Here is an 18,280-nt window from a genome sequence, read left to right as displayed (position 1 = left end):
TTGCAATTTACAACTCCTTGCAACCATTGAAAAAAGACCTCAGCCAGAAACCTGCTGCCTGTGTGTGTGTGTGTGTGTGTGTGTGTGTGTGTGTGTTTACAGTGAGGATTAATTTAAAAACAAACGATCTCTGCTAGCAATCTTGCTAAAAGCTGAAGTACCTTAACTTTTGTTTAGTGCCGTTAGCTCAAGTTGACCTGTTAACCTGTAACCAGTCTTGTCTTATGACGAGCCCGAGCAAACTAGAAAGCCTCCACAACAGCAAAGCAACATCATGTTTTAGTTAAGTCTTGTAGCAAAAAAAAAACAAACCCTTCTTCTCAAAGCCTTAGAAATAACTCTCTCTTACTAACTTTTCCACTATTATCACAGACTTCTTATATCAAAAAAAAAAAAAGCTCCAAGGATCGCTCTCATGGACTATGTACATAAGTGCAAAAAAGGTGTGTCTCACACGTTCGCACCCTAACTGAGACCATCAGTTAACTGCAGCATATGTCTCTTCAACACTGTTATGGGTCATTCCACAGTATCTGTATGGATGGTTTCACAAAGATGAATTAATTTAATCTGTGCTTTTGTCATTCTTTAACCCTCATTTGGATAGATTTGTAAAAGAGAATTTTTGTAGCTACAGCTATGCCACTTGAATAGAATGATTCTGAATAAGTAAGGTTATGGAAAGAGATCGGGGCATGTTATAAATACGATTGTGTTTTGGAGTCTAAATACTGTGGAATAACCCTATCCACACAACAAATTCTATCAGCTCTAAAGCCTGATTCTAGAATCCAGATGTTGTAAACTTTTTGCTCAAAAAAGTCACACAAGGACACAAATTCAGTTTTCACATGGGAATTTGGATTAAAAAGAAAAATCCACCGTATCTATTTCTGAGCTTTGAGCTGTATCTGCTACATGCTCACACTGTCAAAAACCACAGAGTTTACAAGTAAAATTTTCACGCACAAAAAAATGTCTAAAGGTAGCCATGTTGTAGGTTTGTTGCTAAAGCAACAACTAAATACAATTAGTTAAAAATTATTATTTGTATATAAAGTTAAGTTTGTTCTTAAACTGTGAACTGTAAGGAATAGTTATGAACTATACTCTATACCTTGTTGTTTTTCAGTGTCAGTTGAGGACCTATCTAGGTGGGTTGAATGCCTGTAATAAAATCTTAAAGCTTCTCTAACTCTCCTTCAAAATTAAATTCATGCTAATGATACTTAAAGATATGAAAAGGGAATAAAATAAAAACTTTAAAAAGTAATAAGAAAAATGAAAACGTGGCACCAGTTAGTGAGTTGGTGCCCAGAACCTCTATTTGTCATTATATTTACAGTTTGATTAGGCTGTCAACTAAACTTGCAAAAAAACTTGTCATACTCTTTTACATAGTGTTTATTCTATTGCCTTTGACAGGCACTGGTAAAATTAAAAATGAGGCCACTATCTTCCTAAATCTATTCAACAGAATTGGGAAATCATATTTCCCTCAATCATATTTCCCTATTTCTATTTCAAAGTGTGTGAAATGTGGAAGAGATCAAAGAAAGAAGATTCCAGTTTCAATTCGTTCTGTGCATCACAGCCTACCCTACAGACTGAAATAACTTGAAAACGTGTGGCTGCATTTTACCTAAGAGCATCCTCATGTACTCTCCAAAGGAGTGGAGGAAGGACCAAATAACATTCCAAGTAGCACACAGGCCTTCCCTACGTACTATTTAATAAAATTTGATGTCAATGCTGTCCTTAATCAGACATCACTGTGCTTACTGGTCATGCCATGAAAAAGAGATTCATGTTGTAAAGATTAATTTTATTTGGTTCCTGCTGATGGTAAGGAGGAGGTACTTGCTTTGCCCCCATTGGAGAGCTGGTGAGCTGAGGCTGCCCATTAGTGAACACAGCCTAGTGGTGTAGGACAACACTTATGGCAAGATCAAAGTGCTTTAGCGTGTTCAGAAATGGATGGCAAAGACTGATGGAATAGGGAGAGGATAGCTTTTCGTATCATGATTAACTACAAATTAAAGACTCTAATTTAGACAAAGGCAATGAAATGCGACAGCTAGTTGAGGAATCATGCTCCAATTGCAAAAGCAAATACTGCACGGATTTTATGAATCCATTTAATTTAAGTTTCTTAATCCTCTTTAGAATATACTTATGTTGTGGTCACATAGTGCTTTAAAAAATCTGACACTACTAAAACCCTCTTAAAAGAAAACCTTTAGATTATTTTCTCTGTATACATGACCTGTTTTATCCAAGTTTCAGCACGCTTGCGTATTTTTGCAAAAGGCTGAGAGGAATGGACAAAAACAGTAATTTTGGATAAATAAAAAGAGGCCCTTGTAAATTAAAAAGCTTATAAAATGTTAACTAAGAATCACAAGTGATTAGAATTTTATATATACAGTCCATCCAGTAAATTGTTGTTTAGAGTCACTGATTAGTTTTGTGACTTGTCTTTTTCACCAGAAATTTATAGTCTAATGACTTCTTTTCTTTTCTTGAATAAAGATCACTTGAATAAGTCATTGCACAACTAGTTAAAGAGTGCTATCTTAAAATTGCATTTTTGTCAAAATTCTTTCACCTCTGATCAAAACCTTAGTGCTTTGAATTTTCTTTCTTTAAATTCACTCACAAAGCAACTTTTAAAATGCCAACAATATCAAAAATTGTTGCACCAAAAATACCACTACCCTGAATATCTCTCACTGAACCTCTTACTAAAAAATACATCATTATTCATGTCTTCCAGTGCTTAAGGCAACATGCAAACAGCTGTACTCTAGGTTTACTGTCCATGTACATCTTTGTCAGAAGTTTAAAAAGTTAAGTGAGACAGTATGCTGTATCAAAATGTGAAATGACAAAAAAGTTCATTTCACACTGAAAATGTCTCTGTCTCTTTTAAGGAATATATCTAGAGTAGCTCAGGTGCATCCCTCCTGGATTCATGTGATCAAATCTGCCCTTCCTGAGAGGCACCAGCACAGGTTTTACAAAACTCAGTTCCAAACACAAGTAATTTCACAAAGGCATATTCTACTTTCTTCTCTAGCAATGTCAAGATTTTGGGAAACAGAAATTAAGTAGTTCAAAGGACCAAAAGGTAAAAGTCAAGACACCTCTTGCTCTCTAACTCCAGACAATACTGTTAGCAGATGACAATGGCTCAGTACAAGCAAGACCATTTAGAAATCCCTGATGATCATGATTTGGATTGATAATTAAGATCAACAGGATATCAGCTACTGAGGAGTTAATTTTGCTCTTTTGTATTCTGAGCCAAAATGATCTGCTTTGGGATGGAGTCTCAAATGTTCTGAAGCACAAACAATGTGAAAAAGGTGAACAACCAGGAGTCAGGAGATATTTCTGGGTCCAGCTGCTACCAAGTAGTTAGGCAGCCCTGGGTGAATCACATGCCCTGGCTGTGAAAAGGTTTTGCCAGTTCCACTGTTCTGTGATTCAAACACTACTAGCCGGCTTAAGGTATCCTAAATCAGATTTTCCCTTTGCTTGTCATTTTCATGAAGGAGAAAAATAAACTTGGTATGAACATCAAATTTGATGATTTTATACTTTCCAGTGAGAGAACACATATTTAGTAGAAAATATTAAATCTATCTAAATCAATGCAAACTATCATATGGTTCTACCACTGATTAATAATAGTAACTTTAATTACTGAGTAGGGTGGAAGAAGTATGTGACATACCATGGGAATTAATTGCTATTTTACTTGGTTATACAATTATTTCAAAAGTATTAGTAATGTGAATTCAGGTCAGCTCTGTGGAGTGTAGCCACTCTGTCTCATCCAAAGGGTGTTACAAACCTCTCTATTCGTCTCTATTATGATTTTCAAAACATATAAAAACAAAGAAATCCAAACAAACAAAAAAAGAGGCTTGGTTATGATATGAGAGATTCTGCTGTTAATAAAGTTTGGGAAGGGCAACACTTAACATATCACAGGCACTTGCTCCTTCACTGAAATGTTTAACAAAACTGGAAACTCAGCTGAACTGAGGCTAAAGACAACTGTGGACATCCTTCTTAGAACTTTTAAATAAATCGAAGAGTAATTTCAAATGGCTCCCTCCCTCCCTCCCCAGTCCCGCCATTTCTCCAAATCTATACTCAGATTCCAGCTGTGATGAACAGAAGAGACTGTCCATTTGGGGAGGAAAGGCCTCACTTGGAACCAATTCTCCTTCACCCTGACTGACTTTTCCAGACTGCATCTTACTTATTATTCAAAGAGTAGTCTAAAGAGCGTGAGCCATTTGCATTCAGAAAGTGGCACTTGTATCAAAGGTTACATTGCAATGGTTTTTACACACTTTCCTCCAATATGTAAAAACTAGCTCCAAGCCCCCCTCTCTCTGCTTAATTTATAACCTGTCATTAGAATACCTTTAAGCTTCCAAGAACCAATTTTTCAGCTGAAAATGACAAATGGCTCCGTTTTAGACACTCAACCTAGAAGACAGGATCCTTGAGCCACAAAAAATGTAATGGGCACTTTACATAATTTTTAGTATATACGCTGAGAAATTCACTTAAAGGTAAATTCTAGTTTTTCAATCTACTTAAGGAGTGAAATTCGGGTTAATGTTTTAAGAAGTTCCCTGTTATTTTCAGGTAATTATTTCTCTCTCACAAAAAAAATCCAGTAATGTGATTGTACTATGCAAGGTCAGATCTACAGGTACAAATTATACACATGCATGTTTATGAACAGGTTTTGGACACACTCAAAAGTGAGGCCTTTTAAACGTCTGCCTCAAGAAACCTACAGAAATATTCTAAAGAGAGAGGGAGAGCATATCAACATTAACCTATCATGTTTTTCAAGCACATGTGTTTCTGTTCCCCATTAATAGCATTTTAGTTAAAATCGAACACCACACATTACAGCAAAACACTATAGTATGTAAAAACCTAACACAACACACCACAATACAATACAATGCAATACAGTAATGGGGAAAATGGTATTGGATATATTTGTTACATCCTGAATCAAACCAACAGACTACTGTGTAAACAAAATGGTAAGGTAACACTTCCAAACAGACCGAACATTTATCCACCAAGAATGCACAATAAGCCAGCAGTCCACTGTAGAGATTCACTCAGCATAATGGTTATTGGAAAATCACAAAGAATAGTGTGATAAATTACAAAATGTTATGCTGTTCTACCTAATAATTCAAATAAGATAGACAGATGGTAGTTGTTAGTTTTCTGTTGGTGTTTTAACATCTCCATTGATTGTTTGATGCTTTGTTTTCTATTCGAATTTGTTGGTTGGTATGTTTGTTTTGTTTAATATATTGACTGCACCATGCTTATTGTTGTGTTGGTAGAAGAGGACATACGTGAATATACATAGAAAGGCCATATGGAGGTTCTCACGGAGAGATTCTGATACTCCATAACTCTGTTGTTCAGAATTTCAACTGAAATGGAAGAAAAAAAAGAGTGAGAAATATTGGAGGGTTATTGAAGTAGGGGTCAGGATACTTGGTTCTTGTTCCAGTTCTGTGTGTGAACCATATGCCAAGATATTCCCCACTCTGAATCTACGAAAATCGAGCTGTTGGAAATGCTCACTAAGGAGTCACATAGCATGACAGTCTGATAGTCTATGGTTCTCGCTGAGTGACAGTGTGGACAGTTGCCCTAAGTTAACAGAGATACACTCGGTTGTTTAAGGCACTGTCTACACCATGAACATCCACCCATCCATCCACTTCCTCCAACAAGCATATATTGACAAAACATACTGGATTCCATTTTGAAATATGCAAATATTAAACAAACTTTAAACTTTTTATCTGTATGTTTTGGAGCAGTGCAGGAATAGCCTAAGTGTGAATTCTCGGTATACAGTATTTTACAAAATTACATTTTTGCACTCTGGAGAAATTTTCAACATCTGTTACATATTGCAATGATTATGATGTGCCAAATACCTCTAAATTTTCTAATGGAATCAAGTAAAAAAGAATCACTATTCCCAAACATGTTCTGTTGGAAAGTTAAATATATTTGACCACTTTTGTTTACCTTGATGTGAAGCAGCCCATGAGAATCAGGGAAGTGTTTACAAAGCCTATTATTCTCCTGTTCGTTGCTATTCCCAACTTGCCACTATCCAAAATGATACCCCTGAAAACTACTACAATATACAGCTACTTCAGTTATTCCGTGTACTCAAAGATGTCTTTTTTAAAACGCTCCTTATGATTGAAGGGACCTGTTATCTAATGTACAGCTATCTATATGCTCTGTCCAGAACAGTTAGTCTTCTGGGCCTGTGTGTCCTCAGCAGGAAAGAAATGCTAGCCAGGTTCTGGGGAACTAGTCCATCAAGAGAACAGAACTGTTGCCTTCTTCAACCAAGTGAAACACTCCAGGTGTGAGAACTTCAAGCTTTCAATGACTAATGGATGCAACTCAGAATCAGTGTATTTGTTTAATAACTCCCTATAATTATTAATTAAGATGCCTCAGCGTCTTGAGTGACTTTAAAAGTCACATGTTCCAAGTGAACAATTGCTCAAATTAAGTGTGTTGCCATTACAGGCTCTGGACCAGGCAAAGGAAATCAAAAGTGAAGGGGGAAAAAGCCGAAAACAACAACAAAAATTACCAAAAAAAAGGTGCCATGATGTGAGTGAAAATAATGATTAAATTATTAAATTATGTCACTCAAAATTGAAAACAGCTGGAGCAATTCTGCTAGACTTACATGGGAAGCAACACAAAGTGGCAGAATGTAAAAGCGCTATTTTCCATAACGTCTTTAGAAAAAGCATACTGCCTACTGTCTTTAAGATAACCATCTTAATCAAATTGTGACAAAATTACTTTGCTTTATTTCAATTAAAATAAAACAAAGCTAGAAAAATGTTAAAAGATTAAAATTCAAAATCGATCTGTGCCTTTGGCTAACCAATCATACCCCTTTAATAATGGGAAAACATTTGGGAATTTGTAAGCTCATTGGGAAAATACAATACCAGCTGTCATTTTCATATTAAAAAGTCGCATATTTGCTGTCCATATTTCATTGTGGAAAATTTGGAATGCTTAAATCAAGCTCTAAGTTATAAGCAGTGCCTATTAATGAAAATATTTACCAAAGTCTTTAGCAAATGCAACTGTGTAGATAAAAGATATAACCTACAAATATTATATTAATACTTAAAGAGACTTACTGTTCTACTGGTAACTTCTACATCTGTGAAACAAACATGCTGCTATTCAGTTCATCTATTGATAATGGGGGTATCTATAGTAGTAAAAAAGATTTTAGATTAAAATAGTTTCTTGAGAGAATTCCATTTATTTTGTTCACTGCTTGGACATGGTAATCAATAACCGTAACCAATTTCACAGAAAAATTTAGACATACTAACCATATCCAATAATAGCTAACTTTGCGAAAAGCACAGGTTAGAATGTGGTTTGTTTCCCCAATGGATTAATGCTCTGTGTCCTAAATGTTTATCATACTTGTAATTGAAACAGCAGTGGAACTTGCAGTCTTTAAGAGTGGTTACCACTTTAACAAGGCAAAATGGCCATAATATTACACAATAATTATTCTAAGTATCTCCTTATAATTTCAAGACTCACCCCAAACTCATAATTTGCCTTGTGACTGCCTGTAAAAACCTCAAGCAAATGAAAATTAAAACAACACAAGCACATCTCATGTCGGTATGAGAAGGAATTTCGGATGTAATCACTGGGTAATGATAAGCATATCTGTGCCTTGGAAAGAAATGTGTTATCTTTCTTTCCAGTAGATCTAAAGGTAAAGGTGATGATAGTACTAAGTGAAAGTTCAAACGCAATAACCAAAAATGGTAGTCAACTAAAATAAATTCTCCTCTCAACCAATGAAGAAACATTTAAAAAATATTTAGTATATACCTTTGAGGATTGGTGTGGAAGCAACAACTATATATATAAGATGTCAAGAGTGACATCTGTAACCAATTAAAAAAGAACACTCTGCTGACTCATCTCAGGATGAACAGCAAAGCAGGAACATCCCTCTAGAATATACACAAAAAGAGAAATTCTAAATGTAACAATGGCTAAAGAAACACTTAAGAATAGGGACTAATGTCTCTCACCAATCCCAAAAGCATATACTGTGCCTTACCAACACACCGTAGTTAGCTAGGTCTGAACAGGTGAAATAAATGGCCAAACCTGATTGATTGTAGCTGTTGCAGCGAAGGGAACGCTGGTGGCAGGTGGTGTTGCTGCAGACACAGTGGTAGGTGTAGCACCGTGCATCATGGGCACTTTCAGTAGGAAATCATGGAAGCAACACACGAGGGGGTGGAGCATTTACGTAACCGTGACATACACGATGGAATGGGGCGTGGCAGGTATCACAGCAACAAGCCATGTAACATCATCATGATGGATACACCAGGGTGCAACATGCAATCACAGTCAGTGCAAAGCAACACAGCATGGAAGGGGGAAATATTTAAAAAGAGAAAAGGGGAAAGCCAATTATAGTTACCATTAAGGAAAATGGAATCATTCTCAACATTTAGTTAGTTTTTGAGCAGAATCACACTGTAGTTGACTTCAAGGGCCAAATTTTCAGAAGGGGTTACAATGGGTACCTATGACAAATCTGAGTTTACCAAGGCTATCTCTGTGGACAGCTAGTCAGGCAGAAATCGCTATGAACAGCTAGTCAAGCAGAAAAGTAACTGGGCTGTGCATTCAAAACGGGAGTAGGGAACTGTGAATTGGTGTTTGGTTTCGCTAACTCATGACAGACATGAGCGCTGTCACTGGATTTGCAGGTGCGAAGATATACTTACCTGATCTGTATACAAAAAGATCATAGTTTGCTTGGTGGGTATGCGGTAGGGGAGCAGATAAAGAATACAGTGGCCTATGCACGCAGGTTTTTCAGCACACCTCTGGCAAACCCCTTGCAAACTTAGGCTACTTATGAAACAACGTAGGCCATTTATTTATTGTTTCATAAATAGCCGAAATTTCCAAGGGGTACTTCATAGTAAATATCCGACAGAATCTTGTCTTCACTGCAATATTACAGCGACAATGACTAGCAGCTGCAACATCTCTTTCAGGCTGATTTCTCTTTGCCTTTTCTAGTTTCTATGTCATTTTGAAAGCTGCTGGGATGCTTTCCTTATTTCTAGCTCATTTTGGATAGCAAGCCAAGGAATTAATGTGTGAATGGCACGTGTGCATATGTGATAATTTGCATCTATAATATATCGATTGAGTTCAGATTTTCTGAAAGTCTACAGAGAAAGTGAATGGCCTGGAGAGAGGAAAATCAACACATGCAACGTCACAGAAACCACAAATGTACCCCAAATGGTGATTAACAGAAACTCTGTAGTTATCTCTCATGCTCATCTCTAGTTATCCATTACCTATCAACATCCCTTATTGTAGCACATGCCAATTCTAAAAACACTCTTGTTTTCCCTTTGGGAGCACAAGAACTGTGCAGAAAGCAGCACCACTGAAGCATGCAGTTTGCATTCCTACACTGAGCTCTTAGGTGAAAGGACAAGGGAGCAGAGTCACAAAATGGGAAGATGGAGACACATTTCACGAACTTGCAGAAGTATGCTCTTCTAATCATATGCATATGATGCTTCTGTTAGTACCAGTGGAAATGTTTTTAATTCTGACAGAGCACAGCTAATAACAGGGGCCTCACCTGTTAGTGAGTGCTACTACTATGTAGTTGTCATTTTGACTTTTTTGTTTTATCTTGATAAACCTGTTAGTCCCTTTTGGGTTCTGCATCGACTTTGGTTGACCAATGGGATGGAGGTCAAGCTGTTGCGAACTCTCAAAAAGAATAAAAGGAACTGGATTGATATGAGATGGTGGGGTGAGGTGGGATAATTCCTCCCTGTATGGAACAGAGCTATTTTCTCCTGGTCTGTTCCTGGTGCCCATGGAAACTATAGGAGCTGTGAACTCCCTAGGAGTTCTGAGAGGGAAACAAGTCCCTTTCCTTGTCTTCTTCGGTGTTAGTGATGTACAAAATGGTTTCGAGATGGCTACCATATTGGATAGGTGGCTAATTAAAGGATCTGTGTGCAACTGGTTATTAAAAATCACATACCCCCGAAGAGTCATTTTGAAATGATTCTGTGGTGCCTTGTTTCCGTGCAGATAGCACTTCATCCTAGAACACTATAGAAATCATCACAAAACACTACAGAATGCTCTAGCTTTGCTTTTTTGCAACATCTGAGTATTGAATGATTTTGATCTTATGGATAACGTTTTTTTGGAGGAATTGTTGTGTTGTACTTTACAAATTATACATTTAAAATATTTTAAATATCTTACAATTTCTTAGTAACAGATGTAAAGCTAAGAATAAAACTGCCCATTCTGGCTAGATAAGGAAATGTTTCAAAATATTTCAGCTACTATTTTTAGGGTGAAAATACAGAAATGGCAGGGTCGGTATTTGACCACAGTGGCAACCAACTGTGAGAGTGTAGGACTGTTGTGATTCCACAAAGACATGTAACAGACAGCACCATATTAAACCTTAAATACTCAGAAAATGTCCAGCCACGTCATCCAGTTGCTTGTCTCTTTCATAGTCACAACAGAAAAACACTTTTTTTCAGACTGTAAAAAGTTGAGAATTTTTGTACAAAACCTACCAATACTTGGAGCAGGTACCATGCACAGTATTGGCCCTGTACACCATGCAGAAAAGCGTGAAAAGTAAAGAAAAGAGATATTTCATTATTGAAGTTTTACTGATAGAAATAATTTCTAACTAGAAAGATATTCTTAGCAATATTAATCAATCAGCACATGCATATCCAGTAATCTCCCATGCTCACAATTACAGCTTAAGATCCCAAACCCAGGTAATCAAAGTAATTCTTGGATTCTTAGGTATAAAAATGAACATTAATTTTTCTTTAAAGGTATTAGCTCACTTAAATTACATATTTATTCGGGACGAATACATCCTAAGTGATTTTTATTATGAAAGGAAGAATTTTAATTTATTATACGTACAATTTTCAAAATATGCACCAGGATCTGGCAGCTGGTGCCAATAAGTTGTACTTAGGGCACTAATCTATTATCATTGCTTTCTCCACCTCGCAACCAAGGACTTGACTCTGAACATATGGCAAACAGGCCTTTCATCAAGAGGGGGCTCTCAGCCTGACAAGTTTTTCTTTTGCTATTAATTAAGGAGAAAGGGATTCTTCTGATGTTTTTGCTTGTAAATCTAGATTTTAAATTAGCCAAATCCAGCCCAACAAGTCTAAAAATTGTGTTTTTAAATGATATCATGAGGAACTATTGTGGTTAGTTAACTAGACAAAAGACTGGATTTTTATGGCTTCTTTCAAAATTAATTAACTGATTAATGTATCAGTTAACCAATGGGTTTCTTCAAGTCCAGGCATACAATACCATGTGCTTAGTATGTTTATAATTAACAAGGTTTCTAAATTAATTTTTAAAGCATGTAGCTTTCATTTAACAGTTTCCAAACTGGGGCATTTATGATTCTGACAAAAAAAAAAATCTACCATACTCCCAGGGGTTAGTATTTTCAACTTATGCCTAAGAGACTGTATGCTTGTTCTTAAAGTACTGAACCACTGGAAGAAAAGTAATTCCCCTCATATATGATATTTGTTTGACCTCAGCTCTTCTGCTTCTGGGCCTGCATGAATGCTGGTTTGAGACCATATCTGGTCATGGAAATAATTTCATTTTGCCAGCTACAAATCAACCAGCGGCATGTGGGATCTTGCCGGACCAGGGCTCGAACCCGTGTCCCCTGCACTGGCAGGTGGATTCTTAACCACTGTGCCACCAGGGAAGCCCCCTATGATATTTATTTGAAAAAATTATGGCTTAAATTTTTCTTTTCAATTTAGTGCAAAACTGTTATGCTATTAAATATAGTTGAATGTAGGAGGTAATAAAATATGCCACAAAGTGTCAGGAAAATGTGATAAACTGCTATATATTTTATATTAACTGGTTTAAGAGTTAGAGACTAAAACTACCTGTTTTATATATATACTACACTGTATTATATTGTAAACGCAAGGGTAGTTTTATTATAACTATCTTTGGCATATCAAAGATATATGGACTATCTATTTTTGCAATGCTGAAGCTTGGAAACTTTCTTTCTTTTTTTTTTTTTGAGGGCAGACCATTGTCTTTGAAAGTGATACCTAAGAATCAAGGAATTAGTTTGAGACTGAAACAAGTGAATCAAACATGAGAAGCAAAAATTAGGAAATGCTCAAAAGAAAAATGTTGACAGTGTTTCCTAGTTTGATTTCAAAACCATTAATTTTCAGGAATCATAGGAAAACAGTTTGTTCAGTATACAAACAGATTGAGCATAGCTGCCTTGTTTTATTTCTAACCACAATATCTGTTGACCGTTCTCACATAAATGCTCTTTGGAAGCTGGTGGGCACTGTATTCATTCGCAACATCAAGCAACTCATGGTGCCCAGAGCCCCGTTCTCACCTGCAGGGATAAATGCCGGCTGCGGGAGTTGCAGGTTAGCCAGAGCCTGCTGGCAGTGGAAAACACTGGGATTAAAGACCGGGGTGGCACCATTGGTCTTTTCAAGTGCTGATCTCTTTGGTATCAGTTGAAGTGCACCGGGCTGCAGGGCCTGTGAGGGAAGGGTGGATTAATAAATAGTATTAAGGAAAGTAAAATATATACACAAACCAAGCACGCAGCAGTTAGATAAGGTCTGGCCTGGGAACCCTTTGCAAGGGTCGCCATTGAGCAAGGTAACCAACTTCAGAGATGAAGCCGTTGACTATATGAGTACATACTCAGTCCAAAACAGAAAATAAACATACAGAGGGGAAAAGAAGCTTTTCAACTTCACTAATTTAGACAAATTAATGAAGCTGAAAAGGACCTCATCGTGTGGGCTGGATGTGACAGGATGCTGTTGACAGCAAATAATCATTTAAAATTAACATCTAAAGGATGCTCATCTCCTAACCTATTAAAATGAGATTAGCAGAAGCAACAGATATAGCAGGAAAGAAATTTTTGCCAGTTACAATTCCAATATAAATCTAGGAGATAAATGGTATGTAGGTGAAAAAACAGATGTCAGTAGATCAGAGTCTAAAGCTCCAAAATCCAAAATCCAATTTATACAAGGATTTCAGGTCCAAACCCTATAACTGTATATTTCCCAACTAACATGTAAGGAAAAAGCAAATGAATTAATCTGCCCCCGCCACCTCACCCAGATACCATAGATAGCAAAATGTATGCAATTCTCACTTAGAGAGACTTGCTGTGCATTTCGGTATGTATTGCTTGCTTTGTTGTAAGGTTTAATTCTGAAACCTCTTAGCGTTTTAAAATCCTCCTTTCATGTCTACAATTCTTTCAAAATCCCACTGTGCTTAAAATATTCAGTCAAAGCTCCCCCTGGATCAGATTCATTGGAGAAATTTGACATTACTTTACATTTTTTCCTCAGCAAATTGCACAGTACTTTAAAAACTTGTCCCAGCAACAACGATTGGGTATGCTCCAAATTCTTAAGGAGACGGGCACACTTATGCTGAGTATCTAGCCTTCCACAAGCCGAAAAGGGGCATGCCATGACCTCCTTATTCCTATGGACAAGAAGGCCTAATGGTACCTCTATTTTCACTTGGGAAATAAATATCACTCCTTCAAGTCTTTCCTTTTAAATGCATACAAGCTGCTTTCAGTAAAGACAACCTGAGCTGTGCACATGAACACGAACAGGGTAAAAATCTCTGCTTCACAAAGCATTTCAACTCTGAATCTTTAAAATATAGAAAGCTTAAATTTCTTCATGCAGCTTCCTTTGTTTAATCTTACCTCAAACAAATTCCAGTGGGCCAGTGTTACTTTACCTTTAAGACGCTGCTCTGATCAGTCACTCAGAAAAGAATTCTATATTGACGTTCAAAAGTACCAGTTGAAGACCTTACCATATATAGTATGTTTAACTCTCTACATGGAAATTTGGGGCTGACTTATATGCATTCTAACAAACACACCAAAATCATCAGAAATAGGCACATACATACGAAGGCTCCATGACTGAGCATTGGACAGGTAGGTACACCATGGCACAGGCATGGTATTCCTTGTACATCCCATGCATATGAGAACCTTTATTTTTAGGGGGCCAACTGTATTCCTCTCCTTTACAATAGGGTGCGTTGTTTCTGAACTGTATGCCACCAACAGAAATAACCTAACAATTGGAGGCTTAAATTCTGCACTGAATATTCTGGATACCTTCCTATTTTCATAGCTTAAAATTCCCTCATCCAAAATAATTTAAGACAAAAAATATTTGGTGAAGTCTTTTTTAACGTTCGTTAACAAATTCCGCTGTCCAGATCAAGCCAGAAAATAAGTTTGTTCTATTTTGGTACTCAGCTCTTTCACAAAGTATTGGGTTCAGTTCTGAGAGAGCAGGGGTACTGAGAAAGAGAACAAGTCCAAATTTGGGGTGTTTGGCTTAGGGAAAAGACATGAGAATCAGGCTCCTATGAAATAGGGATTGGCATGTTTTGCAATAAACTAAGTGTAAGTTCCAGTTACAACAAGGTAGATTTTAACTTAGTATGAGGAAAACCTTCTCAACAAATAGGGATGTCTGAAAACAAATGTATCTCTCTTATGAAAAGGAAAGGTCTCTGTCATGGGCTTCAGGGTCATGGAGGTGATTTTTTTTCCACAGCCGGGAAAAATGAGGTTTCTTCAGGGTTTTGTCCCTTATTGGGGTTATACCCTATTACATGAGGAAAAGCCCAGACTATAAAAGAAATGAATAGCTCACAGCCTATCAAAATAATTGACAGCTGTGACAAGCGTAAGTAATCATAATTCCTATTTTTTAACCTATCACACTATAGTGTTATGCAAATAGTTTCCTACCTCCTATCTTTTCGTGGTTCAGTAGGACTAACTTTTCCCCCAAATTTACTTACTAGGGCAACTCAATAGCCAGGCCTCTTCTCCAACCATGTAGAAATTCCCCCCCAGCCTTGGCTGGCTGCTGACTTGAAATCATTAACCTTTGGGAAATTAGAACCTATTTTCCACCCCATCCTCCAAGTCCTCTGTTTGTGAAAGGCATTAAGGATGTTACCAGCAAAGTGACCATCTAGGTGGCTCACGGGGCAGAAAGGCAACTTTCTGCCTTTTTACGATATTAAGGTTAGTTAGGCTATAAAAACCACTCCAAAATAATTTACTGTTTAAGTTGTATAATTTACTCTTTCTTAAAAAATGGGAGAAAAAGCACAGTAAAAATCATTAGGAAAGATTTTAAATAGTTATCTTTAGAAAATTTTAGTGAACTAGAATAAATAGGTTCTCTCTTTTCCAGCTTATAACCTGGGCAATTCATTTTAAGGTCCCCTCATGACTACCCAAGATCATGGTTCCAGGATATTAGACAAACTGAGGGATATAAGAATCATTTATCCCCAAACAGTCGACGAGTCCTGGCCTGTTCTTACCATGGCAGTGGCAGCTGAATGGTTCATCTGGTGATGAGCTGCCTTGAGTCTGGCTTGCAAGTGCGCAGGAGGATGAAAGTACTTGCATTTCTCCCGGGAGCATCGACCTTTGATATAATCCATGCAGATGGTCACGGTATTATCACTTGCCTCAATCATGGAAACATCAGTAGGGTGAGCATAGCGGCAATCGTTCTCACCACGGGTACAATTTCCACGCTGAAATTCACGGCAAACCTTAAAGAAAAAAAAAATCACATTGACGCTTGGAAGGTGATTAGCTTTTATTTATTTTGCCAGTGAATGTATAAGAGCAACAGTATACATTCTTTTGTCATCTATTTAGGAAAAATTCTAAAAGCTGAAGGATAATGTCGAGCCATATTCACTATGAGATGTAAACCTAAACAAAATTTCTATTCCGAGGAAGAAAAACTCCAATCTTCCCAAAGGAAAAGTTTGTCTGCTTTCCTTACATTGAAATGCAAGTATTGTTGAAAACCAGTTTTTAATCCTCCACTTGATACACAGCCTAAAGTGTAATTAGCTAAGTTCGCAAGAGGGGGTTATTTTGTTAAGCTCCAAGATGTGTCTTTATTACACAGCAATGTGCTTTCTTTTTTTTTTTAAATTAATTTATTTATTTTTGGCTGCATTGGGTCTTCGTTGCTGCGCGGGGGCTTTCTCTAGTTGTGGCTAGCAGGGACTACTCTTCATTGCGGTGCGCGGGCTTCTCATTGCGGTGGCTTCTCTTGTTACCGAGCACGGGCTCTAGGTGCGCGGGCTTCAGTAGTTGTGGCACACAGGCTCAGTAGTTGTGGCTCGCGGGCGCTAGAGTGCAGGCTCAGTAGTTGTGGTGCACAGGCTTAGTTGCTCCGCAGCACGTGGGATCTTCCTGGACCAGGGCTCGAACCGTGTCCCCTGCATTGGCAGGCAGATTCTTAACCACTGCGCCACCAGGGAAGTCTGGCAATGTGCTTTTTACAAGCAGACTTGTGGACCATGACTAAAGGACATGCACAGATTCCAGTTCAATACATGGCAAGGCATTTAAGGAGCTGCCAATGGAGCTGACTTTTTGATTATTCTAGCAAGTAGAGACTCATCAACGAATACAGTAATCCCACTCTGCAAAGCTGGAGCCTGGCTGAAAGGAGCATTCCCACCAGACTTTCTGTGCCATAGCAAAGGAGATGCACAGTCTGCAGCTGGGTACACTAAGACATTGTTTGACTTACTATACAACCGTGCACTTCATAACAGGGTAAAATTGCAGTAATAAAATGTCTAACATTTCTCTGAAGTTATATTCCATAAGCTTAAAATTCAGATGTACTTATTTAAAGCACTGAAAACATTGGGCTCTAAGAATGTTTATGCATAAGGTTAATATCTACCCCATAGGGATTTATATATTTCTACACAAATACCTCCAGTTTATCTGAACGCATCGGTTTTGGACCAGGAGCTCCTGGCAGTGGGAGAGGCGGGTTTCCAGAAATCAGCACAGGTGCATTTGGTAAAAGTTCGGCAGGGACCAGGCCCATCCCAGGATGAGGTAAGTAGGGATTGAAAGCCATGGCAGGATTAGCTGCCAGGGATGGAGTCACAGGAAAAGAAGTCTGTATAATTAAAAGAGAAAAAAAGGTGATAGAGGTCAACAGAATATTCCTATTATTACACAAGGAAGCATTCTTTCAAAAAGCTCAAGTCATATCAAAAGTTACCATTGTATTTTCTGCTTTATTTTTAGTCTCATACTAATTCCCATAAAGGAGGAGTTCCTTTTAAAACCACAAATCTCTTTGAGTAACAAATTTATTGGTAACCTGATAAGCCAAGCCACATAATTTTAACAGTCATAAGTAAATTAAATCCCACTGATGGAGTCTGTTCCAAATGTGTTTTCTCTAGCACTTCCATTTTTACCTAAAAACCATGTCACCAACGATATCAAATACGTGGGCAATCTGCCTTATCTCCTCACACAAGCATGGCCTTTGCACACAGACTTCAGGTTCTCCCCCTTCATCCCACCCTCTTCCTTCCCTTCCCCTTCCTCGCAGTACTGCTTGGCTCCAAAGCTGCTGGTCCTACCATGGTTCCCAACTGCCCTACCAAACACTTGCTTCTTGGCCCACTATTAATTAAGGAAGAAAGCAAGAAGGCAGGAAGAAAGGGGTAGATTTTGAAAAGTGAGAGCTGTAAGAGCTTCTTGCTGTCTATCTAAAATGAAATTAGTACGGTCATTTTTTTTAGAGGTCTTATTTTACAAATGAATCTGACTTGCCTAGCCTTGTCTTTATCTGAGGGATCAGATGATGTGCACAGTTTAAAAGGGGGCCCTGAACGTGCTACGAGAATCCCTATTAGGCAGGAAGAGATAACAGGATTATAAGGTACATACACTAGAGTATAACTTGTAAAGAAAAGTCTTGGAAATGCAAAGGAATCTTACTGGCTTTTCTATTTTTTTTTATTAACAGGTTATTTTATTTGACTCAAATCTTATTGTAAACATCACAAAAAATGTTAATCTCCATAAATACTCAACCTTTATGGAGACAACAAAAAACTAATTTAGGCTAATTGAAAATAAATTCTGAACTGACAAATACATATAATGCATGGTAACACAGCATAGTTATAAACACTTCACTCT

At 37.5% G+C, this 18,280-nt stretch overlaps 1 protein-coding gene across 1 annotated transcript in view; it reads right to left on the bottom strand.

Annotated features, from left to right (window-relative positions):
• Positions 1-5,047: 5,047 nt before the first annotated feature.
• Positions 5,048-18,280, bottom strand: part of MBNL3 (muscleblind like splicing regulator 3) — a 61,922-nt gene continuing 48,689 nt past the window's right edge. Inside the window, exons 3-9 of the mRNA XM_060137007.1 lie at positions 17,049-17,240; positions 15,619-15,855; positions 12,602-12,752; positions 10,743-10,778; positions 8,260-8,354; positions 7,254-7,327; positions 5,048-5,489 (exon numbers count right to left, since the gene is read on the bottom strand). Of these exons, the coding sequence (XP_059992990.1) occupies positions 7,271-7,327; positions 8,260-8,354; positions 10,743-10,778; positions 12,602-12,752; positions 15,619-15,855; positions 17,049-17,240 (768 nt within the window). The 3' untranslated portion in view covers positions 5,048-5,489; positions 7,254-7,270. The remainder of the gene's footprint in view (positions 5,490-7,253; positions 7,328-8,259; positions 8,355-10,742; positions 10,779-12,601; positions 12,753-15,618; positions 15,856-17,048; positions 17,241-18,280) is intronic.

This window comes from Lagenorhynchus albirostris, chromosome X (genome assembly GCF_949774975.1).
Source record: "Lagenorhynchus albirostris chromosome X, mLagAlb1.1, whole genome shotgun sequence".
NCBI lineage: Eukaryota > Metazoa > Chordata > Mammalia > Artiodactyla > Delphinidae > Lagenorhynchus > Lagenorhynchus albirostris.
Note: the sequence above shows the minus strand (reverse complement) of the source record. Positions and strands in the feature narration are given on the sequence as shown.